The following is a 13,288-nucleotide window of genomic DNA, read 5'->3' on the forward strand; positions in this document are numbered from 1 at the left end:
ACGAGCCAAACAACCGATGGTATGCAAGTTTCACATGTTTCTGTAATTTGTGAAAAAAGTGGTTTCAATGTTTATATCGATCTATTTAAAATGGAGGCAGAATTGAGCGAAAAGATACTCTTATGTTGGGATAAATTACTTTATTAATTAATAAAGTAAAAGTGACAGTAATGATTATATTATTACTGATATTTTAAAATTAGTATTTGCTGAATATAAACAACTTGTGTTTGGTTCAAATTTTGAATATTATTTTTTGAAAACCCTACTTTGAAATCCATATTATCCATATGATACATCAGGCTTTTGAGGCATATCTCTCAATCACCATTACATTCCTGCCCACCACAATAATAAAAAAAAAAATTTAAAAATATATTAAAAAAAATCACAGAGCTTTGAAAATTCTGTCATATACATTTTATAAGATATATTTAAAGAGTGAACTAATATTTCTGTGTATTTTCATATACAGCCTGCTCTATCATTATAAAGATCTAATTATTTTACATTACAAGCTATTATGATGTAATCTAACCATAAGTTCCTAAGACCCAGCGAAAAAAGTTTTTAAGTTTCCCTTGTCAATATAGTGTTGCATAAAATACATATGATAAAAATAATTTTTTGAAAAAAACAATATTTTATTCATATTGTATTTGATGTGCTGAATTGAACTTCATTTCAATCCATATTTATAGACCAATGAGAGGAAGTCAGCATGGCCAAACTCTCAAACATCTGGCATCTCTGAAAAGCCCAGAGGTCTATGATAATACCCCAAGATGTATCAATGTAGCTAAGTGAATGGGCTAAGAAAATGACAATTGTCATACACAAAAATGAATTGCTGAGCCTCAGGAGGATAATGACCTTTAAAGTCTAATGTATCATATGATACATAAAAAAATAAATTAAAAAAAACGTGCAACTTTTTTTTAAAATTTATTTATTTATTATTTTATTTTTTTTATAGTTTGTCTAATGGTACTAAAAACAGTGTAATGTATTTATTTTTTTATTTTTTTATTTACAACTTTACAGGGTTAAAGAATGACTGACAACCGTCTTGTCAAAAAATGCCTCAGGTAATGATCAATATGCCTTTCTGTACTGTTTCAATGTCATAGTCAGTAAGATTTTATATCCCGTACTAATGTTGGTGAAATGTTTAGAATTAGCGATTATTATCGTTAGGTTTACGGTGACTACATACTACAGTACAGTACGATAACTTGGGCGCATTTAAGATTGAACGACGTGAACGCGCCCCCGCGGTGACGTCACGGGTGCAGCTGTTCGAAGACTTGTTATTTTCGACGCAGCAACTTCAATACGACGACGACGAAAGGACTGGGTTTCTGTTATTTAAAAAGAACATTCGGTTATTTTTCGGTCAGATGCGAGACGGACAACGCCCAACCGAAGACGTTTGTTAGCTTTCAGAGCTAATCCTTCGCCGATGAACTAGACTTGGTTTGGTTTAGTTTGCTGTTTTTCTTATCGTAAAACATAAGGTATGAAAAAAAAAATATTAACATTAACTGTTATTTAAAACCCGTAGTTGAATAAGATGTGTATTTTGTAGTGTTATTTATGAAATGTGTAATGATGACCTTAGTTTCGTTGTTCCCTTTTGAATGTGAAACTCGTGGCCTTGTCGGCCTTGAGACACGCCATCATGATAGGCCAGGAATGTGACGTGTCGACTTTACTCGAGTAATTTATCCAAGGATAATCTTTTGATATTTTCTTCTCTGTGTGTTATTAAACGGTTTAAAATTTATTATTTATCGTGTATGTAGTTCCTTCGGTTAAGGCCCTGTAACATGACCGTCCGAAAAAACACTCACAGCGCAGTAGGCCTAAATGATTCGAACATGTTCAGTGGATTTATATTGACTAATTATTGTAGTGTGATCTTCGATTAGTCGCCTGAAGTGCATATATTGTATTTATGTTTCACGGATTTTAAAAAGACAATAACAGCTAGCTCAAACTATTTGATGTACTTAAGTTTTTATTTATTGTGCCATGCCATACTTTTTTTTTTTTTTTTTTTTTAATATAGAAAAGAGAAGGAAAAAAAAATGAAATTGGCTCTGGGGTAGGTGTGTAGTTTGCAACCTCTCATCAATATTTAATTTACAGATAGAACATCATATTTTACACGTACTGATTTTAATTGCTTAGCTTCCTTTTTTTATACATCTAGGGAACCTCGATTTGTTATGCAAAGTAATAATGCCGGAACTTGTTGGCCTTGCAGTTTGCACTGCCATCAAGTGTTACATGTACTTTTGTATAAGGTTTACAGTACCTTAAGTTGCTGTGTTATATGTCAGTCTTAAGATTACAGTCTTTGGTCTACTTGACCAGAAAGATATATAACTATTATAATATATTATTATTATTATTATTATTATTTTTTTCCCTCCATATTTTTCACTAAAGACAGGTGGAAAAAAGCTCAAAATGGTGAGACCACACTCAGGATCTCCTCATTCCAAACACAGGTAATATATGACTATAAATGGATGCTTTTATGATATTATTATTATTTGTTGTATAGTACATTATAATGTACATCATGATCAATGTGATGTTGTTACAACTTAATTTTTCTCAATTGCTTCTCATACAGATCTTTCTCAGACAGCTACAGTGCCATAAATAATGAAGGGCGATTTGGCCCACCTTCAAGAAGCCAGAGAGGTTTTAGAGGACCTCCTGGAAAAGCCCCACCAAGTTGGAGAGAGAGCAACAGTGGTGGACCCCAGCCATACCCCAAAAGGCCCCCACTCATGGGTGAACGTAGAGAGCGACAACATGGACATTGGATGCAACAGAACCAGGATAATTTCCGTTCATATCCCAGCTCACATGATTCACAGCGGGGCCGCAGGAGGCCTTCTCCACCCCGCTCAAGCCGCCCTCCCCCTGTCCAGCACAGGCAGTCCCCACATGGTCCAATACATGGACCACCTAGCCACAGAGCACCATTCTTCCGTGGAAATCACAGTAGCCATGCATCTCCATCTCGAAATTTTCATGGACCTCCATCAAAAAGGAGGGTTCCATCTCCCCACAGTTCCTTCAGGGGTCCCCAGCGGCGTCCAAGCCCTTCTCAGGAGCATCAGAGAAGCTGGTGCCCTGCACCTCGGGAGAGGCCCTTTGGGCGACCAACACTAGGGAGGCAGCACTGGAATGGCCCAGGAGGTTACTCTCACCCCCCTAGTGGGGAGTCTAGGTTCTCAGGCCCACCCCAGAGAAAACCCAGAGAGTTTCATGGAAGGATTTCATATCCAGAGAGGTACAAGAAAGAAGCTGTGCAGGCTGGGTAAAATTACACAGAAATGAGGCTTATAAAGAAATGCACAGTTAAGTGTTAGATTGCAAAATCCAGTACACTGCAGGGTGATGAGAATAATTCCCAGCTTCCTTCAGCTTTCTGTCAATGTAAAGTGCCACAGGATCTAATGATTAAGCCCATAAAGTGAAACAGTCTTTCTGAAAGAAAATGTAAAACCATTTGAGGCTTTTCCCCCCTTAAAGTTATACTGGCAAAGAAGTGATGTGGCATTCAACAGCCTGGGGCTGGATCTAAATTAATAGAAATTAAGTGCATCGACACAGCTCAAGCAGCAGAAACTGGCATTATAACCCACATGTTTGTATTGTTTGTAATGGATATGTAGGTGGTCTGCAGAGAGAGATCAACATACACAGCATGGAGAAGTTGGAAGAGAGTCTCGACGCCCCAGCCAGGACTGGGCACATGGAGGAGGGAGCATTCCACACTCTCGACCCCCTTACAGATCACCTGCACGGAAACCAGGCCTGCCTTCATCCGGCTCATCGCCCAGAGGTTATCCACCTCTGCGACCCCAGGAAAGGCTCACTGGACACCCATTGAAGAGGAAGAGTCAAGATTTCAGACGACCTCCATTTAGTGGTTTTGAGCATGGACCACCGAAGCGCTTCCGCAGGGAGTTGTCAGTGAGACCTGTGCCTCTAAGGGGCTTCAGAGGTCGTGGTCTGTCCCTTAGTGATAAGAGTCGACTGCTAAAGACACGAAAGTTCAGGGCAGAGTCAGTGGCCAGGTTCAAACTGCCACCACCAAGGCCAGGAATCTCAGACAGAGTCCAGAAACCTAAGCCTCTGATAGCACCAAAGAATAACAAAGATTCCACAGGAGTTCAGCCACGCAAGGTACCCCTTAGAAAAGGTGTGAAGATGCCATCACCCAGAGAGTCATCCCACAACATGTCCTCCAAGACCGCTGAACCTGAGAGGGACAACGAAACAAAGGTGGAATCTCGACGCTCTGTGAGCGCACACAGGTATGGTATCACCCTTCACACTGTGGCAATGGGCGCGTGATGTTTAGAAGGTCAAGCTTCCTGTTTTTCAATGGCACATCTTTCAACAAAGGGGTGTCACCTTGTCAGATGAGATGGATGAGAAAAAAAGAAATCATGCCCATTTTCCTCATTATTGTCACCAATAAGATGTTAAACCGTCTCATATTGGCCAGAATATCTCTGCCTTGTCAAGAGAATGTGATAAGTCTGAGCAAGTGGTCTTTTTCAAAAGTTTCAAAATCACAGTTCTTTCCTCAATGTCAATCAGTCTGCAAAAGTCAAATGCCATTTGTCTTACAATGGTGCAACCAGATCAGATCGGCTTTGATCCAGGAGAGATGTTTAAAATATCTTCAAGGGGAGGGATATGTTTTTTGAGCCTTAATCTCAAGTGTTTGCCGAAGAATATTTTTTCCTATCATACCAACAATGGCTGTACACAAGTATATTTTGACTATGGCTACATCTCATGGACCATGCATAGGATGTTTTGAAAATGGAAACACAAAGGACATATGAATATTTAGCAGAGGTTGTTAAAGAGAATCGAGAAGAACAGAAGTTTTTGTGGATTCTTATTTTTATGGCCAAGACACTGTAGACATGATGTTGTTTCTACTAAAGATAGTTTCAGTGATTGGCTGGAAGAAGAAACATGGGGCTATGGGGCTGTATTCTGCCACATGTTGTCAGTTTTCATAAACTGAAACAACACATTTGTTTATCATTGATCCAATCCTATGGAGCTTGAATGAATCTTGCAAGAAACGAAAACTCCCTGTAATGAGCCACCAAATACCATACCTAATATTTACCACTGGTTAACAGCAGAAGCCAGATCTACCGTTGATTCAACCTAAGGACCTTGTATGTTGGAAGAAGAGAAAGAACACCCTGAAATAAGCCACGACATACCATACCTAATAATATAATGTATGATTCAAAACATAATTAGTTGGCCATTGCCAAGAAACAGAACTACAGTAACCTTAAGAATGAAGAAAATGGATGCCTTGAAGCTACAATCAACAAGAGGTATCATGATGTGGAAACTACAACGATTATTTAGGAGGACTTAATTCCATGATGAGAAGGAAACAAAATGGACATCATTGTTTCTCTGCACATCTCTCCTCAGCAGTCCTGTGTCATCACAGTGGTGTACTTTTAAAAAAAAAAAAAAAAAAAAAAAAAAAAAAACGTTTATGCTCTTGAATTCCTTTTTTATAATTTTTATTGCAGCAGTGGCCCACAAACAGGGAATATGTTTTATTCTACAACCAACACATTGACCGAAATAGAAGTATGTTTCTAAATTCTGCTGAAGCTAAGGCCTGCGCCTATTCTGCAGAATGAAACATACTTAACAAAATGTGAAGTTAATTTGTAGTCATCATCAATAAAAGTTCTAAAACCAAAGAAGTATCTGAGCAATTTTGGTTCCAAATATCTGCCTGCTGAGTCGAGATGGATTCATCAATGTCAGTGAGTGTTTATCCAAAAATCACTTGGTCTGAAGTTCAATGGAGAATATTTCAACAAAATCTGAGAATTAAATCCAGTATCCAGAAGATCTCTCAATCTATCCACTTTACCATGATGCCATGGCAGAAAGCACAGCAGCAATCCAGCGTTTATGCTATGAGATGTACGTTTCTGCAGGACAAAACAAAAAGAACTCTTCAAAGTGCACCAATATTGTTTCATCTAATCCAGTATGAAAGAATGAAATAAGAGAAAATGTCATGGAGTGTGTCTGGCTTGTCAAGTCTGGATGGAAGTGCTCAACTCGATTCCTAATCATCTTACCTTTTGGAGCATACAATCGTTCCTACACGGCATTCTTCAGCCCACACTTTCAATCTGCTGATATCGGTTGTTCACATTAGTGAAAGGAAGGCTGCTAAAGGCAAGGTGAATCAGTGAAAATTAATCTACCAATTCAAACTGAAGCGTGGAGATGATGGGCTTGCTTTGCTGTAAGTACCCATGTAGTAATCCATCATTGGTCCTTTCCTGCATTTGCAACAATACCATAGGGTTCTTGAGGACTTTGAATGTTTTGAGTAATTTTCTCTCCTCAGTTCACAAGCCACAAGTTTATTCCAATTTGAAAACAAAATTACAAATTTGCATGCCATCTGTTTTCTCTGTATGTCTGATAACTTAAATTATTTTATTCATGTTTAAGTGTCCAAACAAAATGGATTACTTGATTCTATACCTCATTTGCTTTCTTTCCAGCTCTGCATCAATAGACCGGCGACTTTCACGTGATCTTGTTGTGGTTTCTCGTTGGGAGGCAGGGCACAAACCCAGTACTAGCCCCAAGAACAGTGCACCCTGGAGGAACAGGGCACCCAAGAACAAGACTGGTAAAAATTCGGCTTTTATGTCATTGTTTTAAAAATAAGTAGCTAGAATCTAAGTTTCTCACTCTTTTGTTCTTGTGTAAATATCTTCCCTCACAGAAAGCTCTGACTCTTATGGTAATTTAACACTAAATGAGCGCTTCACCAAGCTACAAAGTCCTACCAGCTCTTCACAGGAGCATAAAGAAAGAAGGTAAATGAGGCACCTTATTCTCGTTCCATCAGTGTTTCAAAACAGTATCTCAGAATTCTTACACTGCAATTTTTGTATTTTGTTTTTTGTAGGCCTTCTGGAAGTCCAGAAAAAAACCTAAGCAAGCCTGGATCATTTCAGGTAATGCAGTTCCTAAAATATAGCTGTCTAGTTCATATGCTCCTCAAAGTTTTTTATTTTTTTATTTATTTAAAACATGTTTAGATTTTTCTCTTTTATATTGGACATTCCATGTGTTACCATTGTTGTTAGAATGATTTGTTGTGAAACATCTTCCTGTTTTTCTGTACATAGAGGCCTAATTTCCACCCAACTGTCGGATTGAAGAGGGGATCAGCACCTGATGGAATTTCCAGGAAACTCTTGATGGTAAGTGATGCTTGTGCAATTATTGCCATTTGCATTTTGCAAATGATTTCAGCTTGAATGGAGCTGTGAGTGTGAGTAGCAATACTTCTACCAAAAACTGGCCCACTGTTGGTGGGTGTTACAAATTATTTACATTTATTCATTTGGCAGACGCTTTTATCCAAAGCGACTTACAAAAGAGGAAAGCATAAGCGAATCATCTTAAGTGGTATGAAAAGTGCCGTATTACAAAGTTTCACTAGCATCAGAATAGTATTCAAAACAGAATAAAGTGCAACAGGAATTTTTTTTTTTTTTTTTTTTTAATAATGACTGGTTAAGTGCTCATGGAAAAGATGTGTTTTTAGTCATTTTTTTGAAGACAGAGAGTGAGTCAGCTTCATGGATGAGTTGGGAAGGTCGTTCCACCAACATGGTATGATGAAGCTGAAAGTCTTCTAAGGGTTCACAACCCATAGATTGATTTCTTCCTTAAATTAGGATTGAAATTAAATGTATATTTTTAATAGTTATTCTTGACCCCAGCATTTTAAACAAATGTAGACTATAGTAGGTGTGACATGGTTGATTTAGGTGTTGAGGTGTTTTCTTGCACAGTTCAGATAAATCAAAAATATGTCTTTATTGTACTCTAAAGGCCTCTATAATTCCAAGACCACCGTTCAATCAGAAGCCTGTCTTCAAAAAGAGTCAAAGTATCATGTCAAAGTACAAGAACTTGCAGACGCTGCGGCATAAAGCACCCCATCAACGCCAAGCCACTAGCTATCGCCGATGGTGACCCAAAATAGTAAGTACTATATCACACAAATTGAGTAATAATGCATACTTGTCTCTGTAGGATGGTAATATTTTTTTAATTTGAACATCTGTAGTCGATAATATTGATCTTTCAGTCATTCAACTGCTGTAATATCCATGATAAAGAATTCCATCAGCTAACAAATATTCAATATTTTGTAGGTCACCCGTGCTGTGACAAGTTGTCTGTTGTAGGGCCTCTGTAAGGAGCTTCCCTACCTCCTGACCTTCCCTCCAGCTGTAAGGTGGTTGTGAACTTGCCTCTGTAAAAACTGCAAAGATCACCAAAGTCTATTTTTTTTTTTTTTCCTTCTATCATATTGTTGTTTTTTTGTTTTTGTGTGCCCTAGAAAAAAAAAAGTATTGAATACTGTGCACTCGTCTTTTTGGGGTAAAATAAAAAGGATTACATTTTTGTGACATACCATGTACAAAGCTCTCACTTTGCTAGAGGTTTGTGAAAAATGATTTTTAGCTTTGGTTTAAATTTCCACAGCTCTTGTCATTTTAGTGTTTTACATTAGTGTCTGAATAGCTGCTTTCTAAGAATGACTGTTAAAAATTTTTTAATGATGACTGCTTTGTATGATTAGCTGCCATTTGAAGAGTGTTGATTAGCTGAGCTCCATGTGTTTAAATATAACCTACCTTAATTTTTTCTTTGTGCAGCTCCTAAAACAATGTACAGTCTTTATAGTTAGACACTTTAAATAAAACTGGAAATATCAGAAGTCTTGGTGTGTGAAATCATGGGATTTCTTGAATTTAGATTTTCTTTAACATACTCTAAACTAAAGTCCTAGTCATTCCATTTTCAATAACTCCATTATTAAGAAGATATTTAAAATGAGCCATTACTAATTGCAGTATGCTTTCACACATGACTGCAAACCTGTACCATTGCTTTGAAAGAAATAAGACTTGCAAAAGATTTCCTAATTTTCCACATTTGCATTAAGGTTTTTTTAAATACTTAAATGTTAAAAGCAATGTTTTTTTTTTCCTGATAAGTGCTTGTACAATTTTATTTTCAAATTTTGCAAAAGCACTTTTACAACTTTTATAAATTCTAGAATTATGCAAAATCACACAAGCAAAACTTACCGAATATAAGCACATCTGTAAATTGACCGTATATACAAGGCTGCAGTCCTATGAACAAGGAGTTAATATTAAGTGTCTTACATTTTAGACACAGCCACTTGTTTTGTATATTTTTGCTTTAAAAGCAGCCAAGGCAGAATCAACCATTGCATGTTGCCAAGCAATGAAGACTGGCTGCCTGTCTGAAATGAGCAGAGTGATATAAATGCGTTCAAAATAAAAAGCACACTTGAAATGCTGATTCTATGCTACACGCACCTTAGTCAGTGATTCCATGCCAAACATGCTAAAAGAGACATCACAATAGGACCACATTTTGGACCTCTGCAGAGTACTTTAAACAAAATGTTACAACCTTTCTAGAAGTATCCAGTTCTATTACTTTTAACAAACCTAACCTACTAGGCTGATTCACTGTTGGTTTTGTAAAGCACTACTCTTTGTAAAGCTGTCTCTGAACAAAGTGCTATACAAATATATTAACAACACTAAGTGTACACAATGTCCAGTCAAGTTCTTTGAAAACAGCTTTAATATGTATAGGATCAATACCAGAATTACACAATTTGTAGTAGGTGGTATGCTGTAACAAAAAATGACCATTAAGAAGCAATTGCAATCCAAACTGTGGATTCATTATTACAGTTACTTTTTTCTTGCCACTGTTTCATGACAACCAATTAAGATTTTATCAAATGGTTTTAAACAAGGGAATTCAATAAAGGTGAATCATAACTTTTCTTGCATTTTACAGTCCAAAGTTTAAAGTTATGCTTCTGCCTCTGCAAGAACATTGTCTTTCTGCTGGAAGTAGTCTCTGAACCAGGCAATATGCTCCCTTTTCTGTTGAACTGTGAGGTGGTGATTCTTTGCAAGGCCTGTAATTACAAGCTCCATGAATTGCCTGACTGGGCCGTGCCGGGGGAATGAGTCATCAAGGTACTTCTCCAGAAACACATGTTCATGAAAGGGTACACTTGTCTCTTCCTCCAAGCCTAGAAATAAAATGAAAAGTTTATTGATGTGAGTAAAGATAAAAATAAATGTGATCAAAGAGGAACTCACCAGCCTCGTTGTTGATTGGATATTGCCAAAGCTTGCCCTCTTTGGTCCACTGGATCATCTCCTCAAAGCCATTCCGAGGCATTTGATTTGTCGACTGGACAATCTGACTGGCTAGATCAATGTCCCAAAGGGTAGGGCCTGATGTTCAAAGCAAAAGTGCCACAGTACTATGTAGGTAAAATTATTATGAAGTCATTTCAACTGGTGATACTTCTCAAATATGATTCATCACTTCAGATGTATCAGTGCCATAAATAGAACCTCTCCATACCCAGATCTGACACTGCGTCTTGCTCCACACCTGCTGTGAAGATGTTCAGCCTCTTACCAGTGAAAGGACTCCTTTTAAACAAAAAGACAGAGCATTGGATTACATGAAAAGCATCATATGCATTTAAGAAAATAAGAAATTACTTTTTTCTTTACCTTTTACGGACTGCATCAAGTTTACTGGTAATGCCTTTGTCTTGAATATATCCCTGGCCATCATCATCAAAGCGAATCTGACTGGTAGGCCTGGCATTTGTTCTGCCATTCTGCCTTTTTCCAACTTTCATATCAGCAATTATGTTTCTGAAACAGAAAAAAAATGAATAATCTTTACTCAAAACGTATGTTATTTGAGGACTAAAACAGTCGTACAATCACATCATGTTTGCCTTACTTACTTTTCCCGCACAGTTAAAGGGATAGTTCACCCAAAAATGAAAATTCTCTCATCATTTATTCACCCTCATGCCATCCCAGATGTGTATGACTTCTGCTGAACACAAAGATTTTTAGAAGAATATCTCAGCTCTATAAGTCCATACAATGCAAGTGAATGGTGGCCAGAACTTTGTAGATCCGAAAAGCACATAAAGGTAGCAGAAGATTAATCCATACAACTCCAGTGGTTAAATCCATGTCTTCAGAAGCGATATGACAGGTGTGGGTGAGAAACATATCAATATTTAAGTCCTTTTTACTACAAATCTCCACTTTCACTTACACATTCTTCTTCTGTTTTTGGTGATTCACATTATTTGTGCATATCACCACCTACTGGACAGGAAAATGTATAGTAAAAAAGGATCTGTTTCTCACCCACACCTATCATATCACTTCTGAAGATATGGATTTAACCATTAGAGTCATATGGATTACTTTTATGCTGTCTTTATGTGCTTTTTGACCTTCAAAGTTCTGGCCACCATTCACTTGCATTGAATGGGCCTACAGAGGAGAGATATTCTTCTAAAAATCTTAATTTGTGTTCATCAGAAAAAAGAAAGTCCTACACATCTGGGATGGTATGAGGGTGAGTAAATGATGAGAGAATTTTCATTTTTGGGTGAACTATTCCTTTAAGACAAGCAACTCCTGAAATGAGCCCTACCCTATGTTCTGTCCCTCTGTTCTCCTCTGGGTGTCAGGTATGGCTTCATATTTTCTCAACTGTTGAAGGAGCTCTGACTCAGCTTGATGGCTGTTGGGCAGTGTGGATGCAGCTGCAGAGGCTGCAGCAACCAGTGCTGGATTCAATGTCTCACTAGAATGCATGCAAAGAGATAAATGTTCAAAACGAATTTCTTCAATCATACATTGATCATAACATATAAATTGTAACCCCATGATTTAGTTCTTGGAAGTGCTGTGTTAAAACATATATACATACATACATACATGGGAGTGCTGTTCATAGAGGGCATTTGTTTTGTGCCACATTTCCCTGCCTAGTTGTGTCTATAATAATTAAATTTACCATTGTGGTCATAATGCTGAGGTAAATCAGCTAATACTACCAGAAGGTGACAGGTATGCGCATACAACTCACTGCTGTTTTGAACCCTCAGATGTGGCATGCTGAAACATGCTGTGTGTGCTTTCCATGGACTTTGGCCTCTCGATATTTCTGGGAATCTTTGGGGATCCTAATTTACGTTTGGTTGTGACCTCCACCTTCATGGCCCCGAGCAGCTCCAGAAGACTCTGCTTCCCTGTTTTTGTCATCTCCGATCCTTCACTGTCCTCGGGTTTAGCCACTGCTTCAGTCTCTGACTGTGATGCCAGTGTCACTTTTGAAATTTCAGTGTCCCCCATATCAATTTCTGTGTTCCTCTGCCCTTCTTTGCTAACCTGTGCTTCAGCCTCATTCTCTTCTGACAGGGATGTGGAGCTCTCTTTATTTTCACTCAAATAGATGCTACTTGTTCCCACTGGCCTCCGACATGCTTTATCTGTGATCCTAAAATAAAGAAATCAGGTCAAATGGGTGTTCATACCAAAACCAACTAAATTAGACGTCTGACTATGAATTATTTATTTTTACAACATATCAAATGTGATGCCATTAGTTATATTTGAGCTAAGTCATATAATATAGGCTACACTGCACGCATATAGTATCGCATAGGAATGTTTAATTAATGGTAATCAAGTACTATATTGTTCTGATATGTGTGACATTTAGCTACTATTAACTAACACCTCATTAGTGTCAATCTCATTAACCTGTCACCTCTCAAGATCTGCAAACTAACTTACCAGAAAACGGGAGCAAAAATGTCTTTCTCTTTACATTTCGTGGAAGGTAATCGTATATTCGGTGTATGAATTAATCCATTTCGGACTTGATAAATATGTAATAATAATCTTTTATACATAATTGCTTCCCTCAGAATCCCTCAATGTCGTCCATGCACGTTTCCCCGTGCAGCGCAATGAACTGTCCGTCAGGCGACTGAGCTGTAGAACGTTCCGGGCCCTTTTTACACACTCTTGACCCGATAATAGTTGATTTACTGCTCCGTTACGACTTAACCTTGGCAGCATGACCATCTCGCTACTCGTTCTCAAGGCAAGTGTGTGAAATAAAGGTAAGCATGCCCCATAAATGTACGTTCTCAGTTTTACTTTTCAAATGTTCTGCCTCGTTTTCCAACAATAATTAAGGTGATACAAGGACCATTTAGGTGTTTCTTTAGCTTGTTCTGTGATAAAACCAGACAGACACATAA

General features: G+C 37.8%; 2 protein-coding genes across 3 annotated transcripts; one reads left to right on the forward strand and one right to left on the reverse strand.

Annotated features, from left to right (window-relative positions):
* Nucleotides 1-1,262: 1,262 nt before the first annotated feature.
* Nucleotides 1,263-8,851, forward strand: LOC127421644 (serine/arginine repetitive matrix protein 1-like). 2 transcript variants are annotated; one of them, XM_051664778.1, is made up of 10 exons: nt 1,263-1,517; nt 2,455-2,516; nt 2,645-3,313; nt 3,699-4,343; nt 6,609-6,739; nt 6,836-6,929; nt 7,022-7,070; nt 7,245-7,319; nt 7,957-8,109; nt 8,283-8,851. In XM_051664778.1, exons 2-9 carry the CDS (start codon nt 2,476-2,478, stop codon nt 8,098-8,100), a joined length of 1,848 nt encoding a protein of 615 aa, XP_051520738.1. In that variant the 5' UTR covers nt 1,263-1,517; nt 2,455-2,475; the 3' UTR covers nt 8,101-8,109; nt 8,283-8,851. The 2 variants fall into 2 exon arrangements, with proteins under 2 accessions (XP_051520738.1, XP_051520741.1); XM_051664781.1 differs by having other exon boundaries at nt 2,459-2,516.
* A 118-nt stretch (nt 8,852-8,969) lies between these two features.
* On the reverse strand, nt 8,970-12,988 carry LOC127421660 (28S ribosomal protein S31, mitochondrial-like). The gene is made up of 7 exons (XM_051664787.1): nt 12,816-12,988; nt 12,106-12,516; nt 11,668-11,820; nt 10,716-10,862; nt 10,561-10,631; nt 10,290-10,427; nt 8,970-10,219 (listed from the first exon to the last, which is right to left on the reverse strand). The coding sequence occupies exons 1-7, from the start codon at nt 12,932-12,934 to the stop codon at nt 9,993-9,995; spliced, it is 1,266 nt and encodes a 421-aa protein (XP_051520747.1). The 5' UTR covers nt 12,935-12,988; the 3' UTR covers nt 8,970-9,992.
* Between the last annotated feature and the right edge of the window lie 300 nt (nt 12,989-13,288).

The sequence above is a fragment of the Myxocyprinus asiaticus genome, chromosome 3, assembly GCF_019703515.2.
Source record: "Myxocyprinus asiaticus isolate MX2 ecotype Aquarium Trade chromosome 3, UBuf_Myxa_2, whole genome shotgun sequence".
NCBI lineage: Eukaryota > Metazoa > Chordata > Actinopteri > Cypriniformes > Catostomidae > Myxocyprinus > Myxocyprinus asiaticus.